This window comes from Salvelinus namaycush, chromosome 2 (genome assembly GCF_016432855.1).
Source record: "Salvelinus namaycush isolate Seneca chromosome 2, SaNama_1.0, whole genome shotgun sequence".
Taxonomy (NCBI): Eukaryota; Metazoa; Chordata; class Actinopteri; order Salmoniformes; family Salmonidae; genus Salvelinus; species Salvelinus namaycush.
The window spans coordinates 6985436-7002525 of NC_052308.1; the positions used below are offsets into that span (position 1 = coordinate 6985436).

The following is a 17090-nucleotide window of genomic DNA, read 5'->3' on the forward strand; positions in this document are numbered from 1 at the left end:
CTTCTCCCCTTGTCTATAGGAGGGATGCACGCTGTTTAAATAGCCCAAATCTTCATTTAGACTTTCAAAACAAAAAAATCTCCCAATTTCGATCTTGCCTCATCGCTGCAACTCCCCAACGGGCTCGAGAGGTGAAGGTCTAGTCTTGTGTCCTCCAAAACATGACCCGCCAGCCTGAAGGTGCCCGGCCCGCCACAAGGAGTCACTAGAGCACAATGAGACAAGTAACGACGGCGGGCCAATTGTGCGCCGCCCTACAGGACTCCCGATCATGGCCAGTTGTGATACAGCCCGGGATCAAACCCGGGTCTGTAGTGACACCTACTAGCACTGCGATGCAGTGCCTTAGACCGCTGCACCACTCGGGAGGCCAGACATTCACAAATTGAACAGATTTTGACTATCACTAATGTCATGATATGTTTGGAAAAGTAATAAAAACTGTGAAATATATTTGGGTAGATGTTCCTAAAACAGATTTATAACTATATATGGACATATTATAAAGTATGACAAGACTTATTCATTAACATTTATTTGATTCTTATGTTAGGTTCTAAATAGACAATTATAAAAGCTTTAACCAAGTTCATTCACCCACTGGGTCATACAGCTGCATAATACAAAGACATGATTCCACCAGTGGTAGTATTTATACCTCAATTTGGGTGAAGTTTCCTCCTTCCCTCTAAACATTACATATTTATTGCTAAGCAGGAAGTTAAGTGATGCGGGCAATAAACTGTTCCTTCTCCCTTAATGTGACCTGACCTCCATTCCTCACTAAACCACATCTCTCCACCCTTATCTTATCAGTGACTGCAACCATGTGATTGCCTTTCCTTTACTCAGTACATTCCAAGCTTAATTGCCTCCACCATATACATTCCTCCTACAGATAACCATTAACTTCTGGTGTAGAAACCAGACTATGGCACTCCTAATTTCCATAGGATACCTGATAATTAACAATATTTCAAGTTTAGGAGTCAGAACCCATCAAAATCAGCATATTTGTATATTTTTTATTATACTTTTGTGTAATAGGCCATCATTGTAAATAAGAATTTGGCCTTAACTGACTATCCCAGTTAAATAAAGGTTGAATAAATAAAATACTAGATCATATGGGTTGAAAAGTTGTTTTTTCTCAGACATAAATAAACAATTCCAGGTGAAAGCCAAAGGTCATAGCCTTCTAAGGGGGGGGGGGGGGGGGGGTGGGGGGACACACTACTACATTAATAAAATATTGCCCTCTTACTAGATTGATGACTGAAACCATAGCGAAACAATGTGCAAAACGGCTGTCAGTTCAATTATCCATAAGAATCGCTAGCTCCTCCTTATAACTGGCATTGATCACCCCTCATAGCTAGCAGCCAATGGGCACAACTTGTAATAAACGCGGATGCAGATAGACCCTTCTCGTGACTCTTCTCGTGGACTTCAGGAAACAGTAGAGGGAACACCCCCCCCCCTATCCACATCGACGGGACCGCAGTGGAGAAGGTGGAAAGCTTCAAGTTCCTCGGCGTACACATCACTGACAAACTGAAATGGTCCACCCACACAGAGAGTGTGGAGAAGAAGGTTCAACAGCGCCTCTTCAACCCCAGGAGGCTCAAGAAATTTTGCTTGACACCTAAAGCGCTCACAAACTTTTACAGATGCACAATTGAGAGCATCCTATCGGGCTGTATCACCGCTTGGTACAGCAACTGCACCGCCCGCAACCACAGGGCTCTCCAGAAGGTGGTGCGGTCTATCTGCCCTCCAGGACACCTACAGCGCCCGATGTCACAGGAAGGCCAGAAAGATCATCAAGGACAACAACCTCCCAAGCCGCTGCCTGTTCACCCCGTTATCATCCAGAAGGCAAGGTCAGTACAGGTACATCAAAGCTGGGACAGAGAGACTGACAAACAGCTTCTATCTCAAGGCCATCAGATTACCTATATACATAGACTTGAGATCACTGGCCACTTTAATAAACAGAACACTAGTCACTTTAATAATGTTTACATATCTCGCATTACTCATCTCGTATGTATATACTGCATTCTATACTATTCTACTGTATCTTAGTCTATGCCGCTCTGACATTGCTCGTCCATATATTTATATATTCTTAATTACATTCCTTTACTTAGATTTGTGTGTATTGGGTATATGTTGTGAAATTCTTAGATATTACTTGTTAGATACTACTGCACTGTTGGAGCTAGAAACACAAGCATTTCGCTACACCCACAATAACATCTACTAAACACGTGTATGTGACCAATAAAATTTGATTTGAAAGCCAGAGGTCCCTCCACTCTGACCTTCTCCTCCAATGGGTTTTGAGAAGGAGGCGAGGATAGAGGATGCGAGGATATGCAAGACTGAGAGCGAATACAAAGGCTGTGTTTGAGAGGATCAAAACCGTAAGAGGCTGCAGTTGCACACTATAGCGTTTTTTGTCCGAAGGCAAAGAAGGACGACATCCCTAGGGGTTCCTGCTGATTGTACGGAGATTGTGACAGCCGGTTAAATGGCGTCCCTTGAAAAGGCAATAACAAGATGTATGTCAGGAGAAGTGCAGTATTATCATAAGGAGATGTATACTTGGAATGGAGGGAAAAAGAGAGGCAGAGGAGGTCTAAGAGAGAGAGGGAGGAAGAAGGTGAGCTTGAGTCGGTTAAAAATGGCAGAAAAAAAGGAGATGGTTTGTTAAAGAAGAATGGTAGAAAGTGTAAACAGAGTGAGCTGAAGACAAGAGGAGAAATGGATGTGAATGAGGTCAAAGTATCGGAGGTGGTAGGTATGGTGAAGTTCTCGGAGCCTGAGGCTTGCACCGAGGGTGAGGATAAAGATGAGTCTGTGACAGTAGGAGTGAAGTCTTTGGAAAAAGTGGACCCTTGCCTTTTGGCTGATTCATTTGTGGTTTCATGGTGGGTGAAAACAGAGTTGGGTGCTGTGGAATCGGTGAGGGTAACCAGAAATGGTCTTGTGATAATTGTTTGTTTCTGCTGGTCAGAGGGAGAAGGTGCTCCGCGTTAAACGAATGGGGGCAAAAAATGTGAATTGTTTTGCTCTCAAGAAAAGGGTGCCACTGAAAGGAGTGATTACTGGGGTAGCAGTAAATGTAGAAGTTGACCAACTGAAGGGGAAGATTCTCGGTGCTTGTGATGCTTGTCGTTTGGTGCAACGCAGACAGGGTGGCGTGAGTGGTGAAACAGAAGAGTCGTTGTCTGTTCTTTTGAGTTTTGATGTTGAGTCTTTGCCCGACAAAGTGATGTTAGGATATATAAGTTATCCTGTACAAGTTTTTATGCCGAATACATTACGTTGTTACAGGTGTCAAGCTTATGGGCATTTGGCAGCAGTGTGTAGGAGGGAGGTTCCTAGGTGTGAGAAGTGTGTAGAAGGGCATGAGACAAAGGAATGTGTAGCATTGGGGAAAATGCTAGAGTGGCAGGTTGACGTTTCCAGAGTTAGATTAGTACAGAAGTTGTCATATGCTGAGGCAGTGAAGAAAGTAGAGTAAGATGGGTCAAGGGGGAGGGATCCTGAGAGGAGTGGTGTGAGTAGTAGATCTGTACCAGTACAGAGGGATGAACCAACAAGTGATATATGTTTAAATTAAGATTGGATTTTTAGCATTTATACCAATGGTTATCAACTGTACTGCAGGGATGGAATGTAAGTCGCAGAAAATTGAGGTTGTGGTGGCATCTGCAGAGAGGTATTTTGGTGTGCGAGACTTGACATCAGAAGAGTTACACACGGAACCCAAACCGGCTGCGCGCGTGCACCATCGTGCATACATTTATTTTGTCCCCCTACACCAAACGCGATCATGACACGCAGGTTAAAATATCAAAACAAACTCAGAACCAATTACATTAATTTGGGGACAGGTCGAAAAGCATTAAACATGTATGGACATTTAGCTAGCTAGCTTGCACATGCTAGCTAATTTGTCCTATTTAGCTAGCTTGCTGTTGCTAGCTAATTTGTCCTGGGATATAAACATTGAGTTGTTATTTTACCTGAAATGCACAAGGTCCTCTACTCCGACAATTAATCCACACATTAACCGAATCGTTTCTAGTCATCTCTCCTCCTTCCAGGCTTTTTCATCTTTGAACTTATATGGTGATTGGCATCTAAACTTTCATAGTATTAAAACCACGACAGTTCGTCTTTCAATCACCCACGTGGGTATAACCAATGGGGAGATGGCACGTGGGTACCTGCTTCTATAAACCAATGAGGAGATGGGAGAGGCAGGACTTGCAGCGCGATCTGTGTCAGAAGTAGGAATGACTTCTATCGTTGGAGCGCGCGAGCAGTGCGGTTGCAATAATTGAATAACATGGATTTCTACATTTATTTTGCAACGCTCGCGCACACAACATGTCCGGTCTGGTCAGCATGTAAGTGGTGGTGTTCCATCCTTTCAGGTTGTTGGACTGAGGTAGGACTAAATAGATTTAAATAGTGGAGTAGGGTGGGGTTATTTTTAATTTGTGAGTGTAGTGTTAGATGGTAGAGTATTTGTTTCTTTTTTTTTAAGCAAAGTATAAGGGAGTTATACTCCAGTGTAATAGGGGGCGGTAATGCAACATGTATTGGATGCCAACCACCGTTAAACCTCATCAAAGAAGATCAAAACCGTAATGTATCATGGGTAAATTATGACTGACTGATCTACAGATAATAATGAGTAGTTATTTATGATGGAAGATGATTTGTAAATCAGTTAGTTTGCTCATCAAAGAAGATCAAAACCGTAATGTATCATGGGTAAATTGTGACTGACTGATATATAAATAATAATGAGTAGTTATTTATGTTGGAAGGTGATTTGTAGATCAGTTAGTCGGCTGCAATGTTCAGGAAGCCCGTATCTCCGGTTGATGAGATCTAGGCGTGCCGCATTTACTCGTCTAGTCACGATTGAGGAACTGTCGACATAAATTATCTGTCTTCCGTTTCACGGACGCTGTTGAAGGTGTTTAACTATGTCTCCTAGAGATATAAAACAACAGACATTTGATATTATTAGTTGCTTTTTTGAAGAGGAGCAGAACCGAATATGTAATCGGAAGGTGTACGAAAGCATCGAGTCTGATGGACCTGGAGATGGTAATAATTGCACAATGAGAACTGTCATTTCTTTAGGCATATCATGTTGATTAAATTGAAACACAGACTACTCAACAGGAGGCTAGGGTTTTCTTATTTTGAATCGGAATTTGTTTTTCAATGCTCCGTTGGGTTGGATCCCCTCCAGAACCGAAGTTCGTCAGTAAGACTGGAGAGAGTAAGATTGAATACCTGCCACTGTTTTCTACCCTAATCATACAGTAAAGTTAGGATTTGGGGATGGTAAACTGATCCCAGATAATGAATGACATACAGATCACCTGACGTGTTTTGCAGATGACGGGTTTGACCCAGTTGTAATAGCTGATAAACTGAGGGAACTTGGAGATGATTTTGATGTTAAGTTTATCCAGCCTCATATCAGAAAACTCCAACAAGCAGTTGCAGACAAGGTAAGCATACTGTTCTATGAGGCCGTGTTAGGAGGATACATTGGCACTGGTGTTGTTCGTCTAGGGCCTGCAAACCGTGCCAATATATTGTAACGACCCTGGGTTTATAAGCGCGGAAATCGACTCTGCCGCTGGAGCATGCTTTTGCGGCACAGTCGATAGCGCGCCGGACCTCGGGCTAGGAGGTCGAGGGTTCGAGACCTGCTCCCTGCCTGTTTCATTACAATATCCTCCAAACACCGGCTTCGATGGCATTATCACTTTTATACTACGGGGTACCAACATATTCAAATAATGATTGACATATTTTCATTAAAGTTATTTTGATTGTTGTATTCATACTATTTCATCTTTCCACAAGATTTAGCCCCGAAACAAATCTAGGGTTGCTACCTAAACCGGCTGGTCGTTCGTTCTATTGGTTCGGTTGCCAGAAACGCGACCCAGTCATTGTCTTTGTTCTGTATGTATGGACGCGACCCAGTCATTGTCTTTGTTCTGTATGTATGGACGCGACCCAGTCATTGTCTTTGTTCTGTATGTATGGACGCGACCCAGTCATTGTCTTTGTTCTGTATGTATGGACGCGACCCAGTCATTCGTTCTAAATGTTCCATTGCCATACTGCTGGCAATGTTCGTATCCCTTGCTTGCTAGCTAGCCAACTAGGGCTAATTTACAGTCACGTCAAACAGTGCAGACAGAATAACAACAGTAGCTGCATTTGTTTAAACTGTTCTCTAGTGACATTTATTTGGATATATCTATAACAATGAGCTAACGAGGCACGTTTTCGCCTGGCATAGAACATGTGCTCTCTCGTTAAGACAATGTTGTTCAGAGGAGCTAGCCAACAACACAGCTAACACAATCACTTCAAACTGGAAAGACTGCAAACTAGCTGCGTTTCGTTTGACATTTTTTCAATTGACATTTCTTTGTATATATCCATAAAAATCATGCCAGCTGATTCAGGATTTCGACTGGCTGAAAAACGATGTCTGCCTCTCTCGTCCCAACACCTAACGTTACACATTTATTACTATGGGACAGTTGGAGATGGAATTTGAATATTGAAAAAATGTTGCAGATATCGGAGACAGACAGCAAGGTTTATACAAATCTCCGCTGTTGCAAACGAAATGTTAGTCTAAAAGAAATTTGAGATAATGTCTAGATGCTTTTTATAGTGGAGATCAAGTTACTAACTTCCCTGCCTGTGTTGATGAGACAGTGGGTTGCACAGTCAGATGGAACAGACTAAATAAGCATTTTAAGGTCATAGATTTAGCCGTATACACTGGCTGGAGTGCGCTTTTAACCAATCAGGATTCAGGATTAGATCCACCCGTTTTATAATATGACACACACACAATAATGCCTCGTTAAAACCCCACAATATTCCTGTTTGGGGCCTACATACAACCTGCACTACAACCATTGGCTTAGTTAAATAGTTAGACAGACATGTGTATAGTGTTGGTGCTGCAGGTGTTGTGAAATAGTGGTACCTATTGAAGTGTGTGATAATGTGGGGTTAGATAAGTTTCATTGTCACATGATGGTAGAGCACTCAGATGGAACATTCTGAACCAGGAAGTGTTTCAATTTAGAATGATTGTTTACCTGAAGTAGTCTGTTCCTCAGACATAATGCAGGTGTTTTACAAGTCCTGCATGGCAACTAGGAAGGGACAACTCTAGCTTGTAGTTGACTCACTGCTGCCCTACATTTAACTCTGTACACTCCCAACTGAGTAACAGACTACAGCAGTAGTCCAACCTAGTGGAGCAATGTTACTGTTTTTGTTTCACTTTAGAGATCTTTTGCTCTGAACAAAAATATTACAACAGATTTTACTGAGTTACAGTTCATATAAGGAAATCAGTCAATTGAAATAAATAATAATAAATTAAACCCTAATCTATGGATTTCACATGACTGGCAATACAGATATGCATCTGTTGGTCACAGATACCTTTAAAAAAAAGTAGGGGCGTGGATCAGAAAACCAGTCAGTGTTTGGTGTGACCTCCTTTTGCCTCATCTCCTTCGCATAGAGTTGATCAGGCTGTTGATTGTGGCATGTGGAATGTTGTCCCACTCCTCTTCAATGGCTGTGGGAAGTTGCTGGATATTGGTAGGAACTGGAATAAGCTGTTGTACACATCGATCCAGAGCATCTCAAACCTGCTCAATGGGTGACATGTCTGGTGAGTATGCTGGCCATGGAAGAACTGGGACATTTACAGCTTCCAGGAATTGTGTACAGATCCTTGTGACATTGGGCTGTGCATTATCATGCTGAAACATGAGGTGATGGTGGCAGATGAACGGCACGACAATGGACCTCAGGATCTCATCATGGTATCTCTGTTCATTCAAATTGCCATTGATAAAATGCAATTGTGTTTGTTGTTCTTAGCTTATTCCTATCCATACTGTACACGGTGCACAACGTTGACATCAGCAAACTGCTCGCCAACACAACGCCATACACTGTCTGCCATCTGCCCGGTACAGTTGAAACCAGGATTCATCTCTGAAGAGCACACTTCTCCAGCGTGCCAGTGGCCATTGAAGGTGAGCATTTGCCCACTGAAGTTGGTTACGACACCGGACTGCAGTCAAGTTAAGACCCTGGTGAGGACGACGAGCACGCAGATGAGCTTCCCTGAGACGGTTTCTGACAGTTTGTGCAGAAATTCTCTGGTTGTGCAAACCCACAGTTTCATCAGCTGCCTGGGTGGCTGGTCTCACCCGCAGGTGAAGAAGCTGGATGTGGAGGTCTTGGCCTGGAGTAGTTACACGTGGTCTGCGATTGAGGCCGGTTGGACATACTGCAACACAAATTCACCAAAACAATGTTGGAGGTAGCTTATGTTAGCGAAATTAAGATTCAGTTCTCAGGCAACAGCTCTGGTGGACATTCCTGCAGTCAGCATGCTAATTGCACGCTCCCTCAACTGGGGCATTGTGTTGTGACACTAAAATGTACAGTTGTCCTTTTATCGTCCCCAGCACAAGGTGTACCTGTGTAATGATGGGGCTCTCTATGGGCGCAGCGGTCTAAGGCACTGCATCTCAGTGCAAGAGGCGTCACTACAGTCCCTGTTTCAAATCCAGGCTGTATCACATCCAGCCGTGATTGGGAGTCCCATAGGGCGGCGCACAATTGGCCCAGCGTTGTCCAGGTTTGGCCGGGGGGAGGCCGTCATTATAAATAAGAATTTGTCCATAACTTACTTTCTTAGTTAAATAAAATGAAAAAATGATCATGCTGTTTAATCAGCTTCTTGATATGCCACACCTGTCAGGTGGATGGATTATTTTGGCAAAGGAGAAGTGTTCACTAACAGAGATGTAAACACATTTTTGCTCAACATTTTAGAGAATTAAGCTTTTTGTGCATATAGAACATTTCTGGGATCTTTTATTTCAGATAATGAAACATGGGACCAACACTTTTGTTGCATTTATATGTTTGTTCAGTATACATAAGGAACTTCTCCAGTTTGCCGAACATTTGAGACTTCCAAACGTACTAACGTAGGCTACATTAAATTCTCTGGTAGTAGTTTTGAAATTGTGTAAAGGCACAATTGAATCATACATGTACAGTGCATTGGTGTCTAAAATGGTTGTTTCATTTCCTATGACATGGAACTTAGAAGTGTGTGGTTAGGTTCTTTGGTAAGGCCGGACAAAGTTTAATTACCGTTTAACGGTTGCCCCGGCTCAATTTTCTCCACACCCCGAGAAAAAAAAATCTGTTCTTTTTGGGCCAATATATGCGGCTCTTTGTTTATAATGCACTGTCCGCTCCTCCTTGAGTCTTATCTTATTTTTTTCATGTCCATATAGCCTAGGACAATGTGGTAAAGTACAGTTATACCTTATCCACTGAAGTATTTTTGTTTTTTTTAAGCCTCACTTTTCTGGGGGGGGGGGAATCCTTAAAAACAGTGAATCAATTTTCTCTGGCCTAAAAGTAAATTAAATTTAAAAATATATATAAATAAACAACCCACCAAGCACTATGCAACATGTTTGACTCAATAAAAGGGCCAGTTAGAACAGGATATGAGAATAGTGTAATACTTCCTCAGAATTTTTGTAGCTCTGGGGCTGAACTATCATAAAGGGCAGAATCCCAGCTTGAGATGCATGCTTTTACGAAATCATTGTGAAAAGGACGACGCCCTGGAGTTGGAGTGTAACAGCCTGTCCTCCCCCTCTCTCCCCAGGCGGTGGAGGAGTTTGCACGTAGCGTGGACAGCCTGTGTGCGGCCCAGGGAGCAGAGGTGGCCCCTGAGATGCAGCTGCTGAGGGCCTCCATGGCCCTGGGTCTGTACGTTAAGAAGACCTGTCCTGACCTTAGAGCCACCATCCAGTCTTGTATGACTGCCTTCATTAACACCCGGCTGGCAGGCTGGATCAACCAGCAGGGAGGATGGGTGAGTACCAAATAAATACCCATGATTTATGTAAACCCTCAGGACATGTTCAGGCATGTATTTTATGACGCGGTGGGGATATTGCAATGCTGCCTGGGCCTTACTGACATTTACAAAGCATCATTGCAGATGGTACAGGAAACGCTTAGTCACAAGATGACAGTGAGCAGCTATTTGCATGGAGAAAAGTCATCTGTTTTTAACTTAGCTTAGCTATTTGCGTACACTAGTTGCTTACACTTTCATCAAGACACGCTTGTGTGTTTACTTTGTCTTGAAGACAAATGGACTACTCTAACATTACAGTAATAGCACTGGTATAGCACCACTGCTACCAGTGGTAGTCCCAGTGGTATTGATGGTGGTTCTCAACCCACCCACCCTGCTGGGTGTAACAGCAGTAATGGTACCGTTTCTAGTACACATGACAATATTTCCTGTACTCAGTGGTGATGGTGCTAGTACCAGTAACAGTACTATCTCTGATACAGCGCATTCAGAAAGTATTCAGACCTTGACTTTTTCCACATTTTGCTACATTACAGCCTTATTCTAAAATGTATTAAATTATTTTTTCCCCCTCAGTAATGACAAAGCAAAACCTTTTTTTTAAATTCTTTAGCAAATTTATTAAAAAGAAAAAATGGATCACATTTACATAAGTATTCAGACTAGTGATGCACCGATATGACATTTTTGGCCAATACGATATCTGTTATTTTCCTTGCCAAACAAACGATACCGATAACCGATATTTACAATTTTAGCGACCTTTTAAGCATTCTAGTACAGTTAAATAGTTACACACACATGGACGCAGCGGTCTAAGGCACTGCATCTCAGTGCAAGAGGCGTCACTACAGTCCCTGGTTTGAATCCAGGCTGTATCACATCCGGCCGTGATTGGGTGTCCCATAGTGCGGCGCACAATTGGACCAGCGTCGTCCGTGTTGTCATTGTAAATAAGAATTTGTTGTTAACTGACTTGCCTAGTTAAATAAAGGTTACACACCACACTGACCAAAATGTTATTTTGTTGGCATTTACGTATGTCCCCATTTACCATTAAAACATAATCAAAACCTATTTCTTTCATTTACTTGATGTGCTGTTTCGTTGTTCAGTCATTTCCTTCTCAGCCAGGATTTCTATTGAACGCTGTTTCGGTCTTTGTGTGTCAAAAAAGATACATGTCAAATAACACATCTGTTTCAGTAGCTATAGTTAGCTAGCTAACTATATAGCTAGGTGTCATCTAAAATAACCCTAATTTATAAGACGGTTCTTATTTGATTAATGGTGGTCGGACCCATCTATGTGAAGCTAGCCACAATAAGGATTAGCCACAATAGCGGACTTTGCGGTTAGCCTTCAAAATAAAACTATGGCATAATTCTACTATTTGTATTAATTTGCATTACTGTCAATGACATACTTTTATTTTGAAGGCTAACTGCAAATTCCACTATTGTGCCTAATCCTTATTGTGGCTAGATTCACAACACATAACCCGGTGCGGTCGAGCCTCACGAGCCAGATGAAGCTAGCTGGCTGCTTATAACGTTAGCTTTGGGCAACAGGGTTAAGTTGCTGACTAGCTATTTCTTTTCATGAACTGAATGTCAATAGGCGAACAAGTGGAAACCTAGCTAATACTTACTCACAAGGATTCCTAAATCATTGCTAAGAATAATGAAAATGACTGCAGTTTCTACTAGTCATTGTTTTCAGGCTGGTTGTATTGGTGCTAGCTAGGTACCGAGATAAAGCTAGCTATCCCAGAAGTTGCAGTCGAACAAATAATGCTTTATTACCAACGCGGTATTGTAAACGCATCGTTCGTGGCCGGTTTTTGCATCTTTGCAGATTTTTTTGTACAGCTTTGACAGTGCTGCTGTATCTTTTTTGACACAAAAAGACCCAAACGGCGTTCCATAGTATGTATGTCGTGAAGCTGATAGCAGTGACGATATTACTGTGTAACTCTGGTAGGGCAACATCTGAAAAATAGCGCACTTGGTAGTATGTACCGGTGCTCGACCAGTCGGCGAAAGCCAACATCACCCACGACAGAACGGTTGATTGTCAAGGGCAATGAATTCCATTATCTTGGCTTTAATCGATTTTGCCTTTTGAGTGGTCTCGCTGAAATTGTGTTACTCTTTCAAATGACTGCTCGATCCACACAGCAGACATTGTGGGCTAGTTTAGGAATGCTGTGTTGTGCAAAATTTTACGTGCTGTTATTACATCATGTACCTATGTTATATAGGTATGCAAGTCAGCTTTGACATCGGTTTAGCACATCGGGGCGTTAAACTAGACATCGATATGCCCGATTCCGGATATAGCCGATTCCAATATGTTCACCGATATATCGTGCATCCCTAATTCAGACCCTTTATTCAGTACTTTGTTGAAGCACCTTTGGCAGCAATTATAGCCTCGCGCCTTCTTGGGTATGACGTCAGAATGTTGGCACACCTGTATTTGGGGAGTTTCTCCCATTCTTCTCTGCAGATCCTCTCAAGCTCTCAGGTTGTATGGGCAGTGTTGCTGCACAGCCGTTTTCAGGTTTCTACAGGGATGCTCGATCAGGTTCAAGTCTGATATCTGGCAGGGCCACTCAAAGGACAGTCTTTTTCCGAAGCCACTCCTGCGTTGTCTTGGCTCCTGCGTTGTCTAGGGTCGTTGTCCTGTTGGAAGGTGAACCTTCGCCCCAGTCTGAGGTTCTGAGTGCTCTGGAGGAGGTTTTCATCAAGGATCTCGCTGTACAATGCTCTGTTCATTTTACCCTCAATACTAACTAGTCTCCCAGTCTCTGCTGCTGAAAAACATCCCCACAGCATGATGCTGCCACCACCATACTTCAGCATAGGGATGGTACCAGGTTTCCTGGCATGACATTCTTGGCATTCAGGCGAAAGAGTTCAATCTTGGTTTCATCAGACCAGATAATCTTGTTTCTCATGGTCTGAAAGTCCTTTAGGTGCCTTTTGGCAAACTCCAAGCGGGCTGTCATGTGCCTTTTACTGAGGAGTGGTTTCCGTCTGGCCACTATTATAAAGGCCTGATTGGTGGAGTGCTGTAGAGATGGTTGTCTTTCTGGAATGTTCTCCCATCTCCACAGAGGAACTCTCGAGCTCTGTCAGTGACCATCGGGTTCTTGGTTACCCCGCCTGACCAAGGCCCTTCTCTGCCGATTGCTGGCCAGTTCTAGGAAGAGTCTTGGTGGTTCCAAACTTCTTCCATTTAAGAATGATCGAGGCCACTGTGTTCTTGGATCTTCAATCCTGCAGACATTTTTTGGTACCCTTCCCCAGATCTGTGCCTCGACACAATCCTGTCTCGGAGCTCTACGGACAATTCCTTCGACCTCATGGCTTGGTTTTTGCTCTGACATGTACTGTCAACTGTGCGACCTTATATAGACAGGTGTGTGCCTTTCCAAATCATGTCCAATCAATTAAATTTACCACAGGTGGACTCCAATCAAGTTGAAGAAACATCTCTAGGTTGATCAATGGAAATAGGATGCACCTGAGCTCAATTTTGATTGTCATAGCAAAGGGTCTGAATAGTTAAATTAAGGTGTTTCAGTTTTTTATTTTTAATGCATTTTCTAAAAATAACTGTTCACTTTGTCATTATGGGGTATTGTTTGTAGATTGAGGAAATCACATATTCTAAAATGTATTAAAATAAGGCTGTAATGTAACAGAATTTGAAAGGGAAGGGGTCTGAATATGTCAGTCAGACAGGTGTATTAGACTTAGTTACTGATTACCTGCTTCAATTTACTCTATTTTCCTGCCAGTGGAAATACTATGCATTTCTAAAGAACCTAAGCGATTTACGTCAGACAGGCTGAGACTTCATCGCTTAACTTCCTTAGAAATGTGATGCTCAGTAAGGTTCACTAAGCTGTCCTTAACTCTGAAGCAGTTTAAACAAGGCCTGTTCCACAGAACCACTTCAGAGATTTACTCTCACATTTTGACTCTCAGCAGCACTCCTGTTTTGTTTCTGTTCATAGATACTGTCTGTAGCTGTTTAAATCTGCTGCTGTTAGCTATTATTGTACTGGTGTTAAAGAGGTAGCAAGATGTGGCCAGCTCCCAACATGTAGCTGACTGTCACCATTGTGAAGGTCATCGACATAAACAGAATATTGTCTCAGTGTTAAGATTTCACCGTGTCGTGTTTATAACCCAGCTAAAGAAACGTTATTTTATTGCCTGCTATTCAGGAGCTGTGATGACTTTGCTCTATTAAACAGATTTATACTGTGCAAGTTTTGAGGCTGTGGTGACTCAGTAAACCTGTATCATACCTGGCATGAGGTTATACCTGCTTTGGCAGAGAAACAGTCTGCCATGAATTCAGTTCCTTCTCTGTCTACCTTCTCTTTCTACTCTACTCTGTACTTCTCTGAGTACCCATGAAGTCTGTTTCAGTCCCTTAATGACTCATGTATTATGCTTTTGTTTTGTTGGTTGTTTTTCAGGATCAAGTTACTATGGTATAAAAACATGGAGAAGATGACATCCACATCATTTTTGTACAATGAGGACGAGGTCTTAATGAGGAAGAGGTCTTAATGAGGAAGAGGTCTTAATGAGGAGGAGGTCTTAACTCCTCAAGTCTGTATATGTGTTAAGTCTTCCCTCTTTCTTACTTTCTCTCCCTCCTTCTTCCCTTTTTTTTCTTTTCTTTATTTCTTCTCTCTTTCTTTATTTCTTCCCTCTTTCTTTATTTCTTCTTTCTTTCTTTCTTCCATCTTTCTTCCGTTCCTGTCATGGCCATTTGAACTTGCCAGTTGTACTCCCTCTTCACTTCCCCTGAGTTGGTTCTTCGAGGAAGAGACTGTGTCCCACTATCAGCAGAATGTGACTTTTTGACCGTCCTCACAATGGGCACCTGCATCTGAAGTAACGTTGCATATTGGAATCATGACGTATTGCAATCCATGGCATTTTCTACATCTACATCACATTGTCAAAACAAGCAATACATTTCTGTAGGAAAAACAATCAGTTGCAATGTTTTGTACTTTTGAAGCCTTTTCCTAAGCAATAGAAGCAGGTTACCAGATAATCACAACAAGCTTTCATTTTTAAGCCGATGGACCATCTTTCATTTAATGTGAGAATCAACTTTGACCTAATAAAATGACTCACAATAAAAGTCCATGTAATCACCGAAGCTGTGATGTTAAATACTTAAGTCACTGAGTCATGCATCCCTTGATGCAACCTGAAATGCTTTGACTTGTTTGACCGTGATTTCTAACATGCTCTTATCCTCACTCAGTGCTTGTTAAACATGCTTATTGTTAGCTCTGCTCAACATGTCAAATAATGAGTTTGTTAAATGTGTGTGTTGCTGGTGATAGCTAATCTTGATTTGAGTAAAAGGAAAAAGTCTTAAATATGATATGCGTTAAGAAAACAAATTAGTGTTAACCAACTGTGAGTTTATAGTTTTGTAGACTGCTGGAGCTCCCCTCTACAAGCTCTGATGAAGTGACAAGTGCTTCTGGTCAAAGTCAGTATTGTTTCAATGTCAACTCTGACTCATACCATTTACAGTCACTTCTCCTTTATTAAAGATGCACAGCACCACCATGTGTAAATGGACCAAAGGGAATTAGAAAGTAGATGAGGTTTTATTGTAACTTCTTTTTCAATTGTACATTTGTGCCTAGTTGTGTGTAATTCTGTCTTTCTGGTTTTAATAAAACATGGAGCTTAGTTGTGAAGTCTCAGGGCCTTGCCTCAGTGTTCTGGTGTGATAATGAACACTATTTATATTGTCATTGTTCTGCATTTGGTTCATTCTGTAGGAGGGCTCAGCCTGCTTGTTCTATTCAATGAAAGACATTTCAGTCAATGAGTTCTTTAAAAATAAGTCAAACAACATTCCTTTAAGCACCGTTTGAAATGTACTGGATGGGCTGTTCCAACTCAAGGTGTCTTAAATGTTCAAACCCTCCTCCCTCATATCATTTATTCTAAAGAATGTTTACGATCACAAATAACAGCAGCGTCCCTGTTTTTATAAAAGTGGATATCAACTTTGCCACTTCAGCGTGCTTCTCTGACCACAGTCGATGCCACGCAGGGCTGAGAGCAAGAAGATTGAGGGTTCTCTGACCACCACAGTCGATGCCACGCAGGGCTGAGAGCAAGAAGATTGAGGGTTCTCTGACCACCACAGTCGATGCCACGCAGGGCTGAGAGCAAGAAGATTGAGGGTTCTCTGACCACCACAGTCGATGCCACGCAGGGCTGAGAGCAAGAAGATTGAGGGTTCTCTGACCACAGTCGCACTCAATCTCCCTGCCTGTTTCACTAGACCTACACTACGATCAGAGCCGGCTGCAGACAATCATCAGCTAGGAGGACATCACATTTTCAACATTTTGATGCCATATTTATAATTATATAAAATATATGCAAAACAAATAATAATTGTATCACCAACATGTTTCTGTGCCAATGCACCACACAACCAATAAACAAAGCATACCGACTTCAGGTGCTTCAATATCATGGTCTGTGTTTTCAACACACCAATAAATAGACTCAATCTCGACAAACAGAAAATACATTCCTCCCTACCCAATATCAAATGCTTGGCTTGACAATCTTTTAACGTCATTGAACTTTTTGGTGTTTTGTAACAATGTCTCATACTATTCATCAAATGTCTGCTGCACAGTTTGGTTGGTGAATTATTGATTTCATTTTTCAATAAAGAAATATATATATACAGTACCAGTCAAAAGTTTGGATACACCTACTCATTCAAGGGTTTTTCTTTATTTTTACTATTTTCTACATTGTAGAATAATAGTGAAGACATAACTATGAAATAACACATGGAATAATGTAGTAACCAAACCAAAATATATTTGAGATTCTTCAAAGCAGCCACCCTTTGCCTTAATGACAGCTTTGCACACTCTTGGCATTCTCTCAACCAGCTTCACTTGGAATGCGTTTCCAACAGTCTTGAAGGAGTTCCTACATATGCTGAGCACTTGTTGGCTGCTTTTCCTTCACTCTGCAGTCCAACTCAT

General features: G+C 42.0%; 1 protein-coding gene across 2 annotated transcripts; it reads left to right on the forward strand.

The window, feature by feature from the left end:
• Positions 1 to 4899: 4899 nt before the first annotated feature.
• Positions 4900 to 15767, forward strand: LOC120058338 (bcl-2-like protein 2). Of its 2 annotated transcripts, XM_039006935.1 has the most exons (4): positions 4902 to 5136; positions 5434 to 5549; positions 9797 to 10006; positions 14514 to 15767. In XM_039006935.1, the coding sequence occupies exons 1-4, from the start codon at positions 5013 to 5015 to the stop codon at positions 14532 to 14534; spliced, it is 471 nt and encodes a 156-aa protein (XP_038862863.1). In that variant the 5' UTR covers positions 4902 to 5012; the 3' UTR covers positions 14535 to 15767. The 2 variants fall into 2 exon arrangements, with proteins under 2 accessions (XP_038862871.1, XP_038862863.1); XM_039006943.1 differs by lacking the exon at positions 5434 to 5549 and having other exon boundaries at positions 4900 to 5136.
• Positions 15768 to 17090: the final 1323 nt, after the last annotated feature.

Excerpts from the sequence above, each read along its gene's own strand:
- LOC120058338 (XM_039006935.1), top strand. The coding sequence starts at position 5,013 with ATGTCTCCTAGAGATATAAAACAACAGACATTTGATATTATTAGTTGC. Across the intron at positions 5,137-5,433 it reads GTCTGATGGACCTGGAGATG|ATGACGGGTTTGACCCAGTT; the intron begins GTAATAATTGCA and ends CGTGTTTTGCAG. Across the intron at positions 10,007-14,513 it reads TCAACCAGCAGGGAGGATGG|GATCAAGTTACTATGGTATA; the intron begins GTGAGTACCAAA and ends GTTGTTTTTCAG.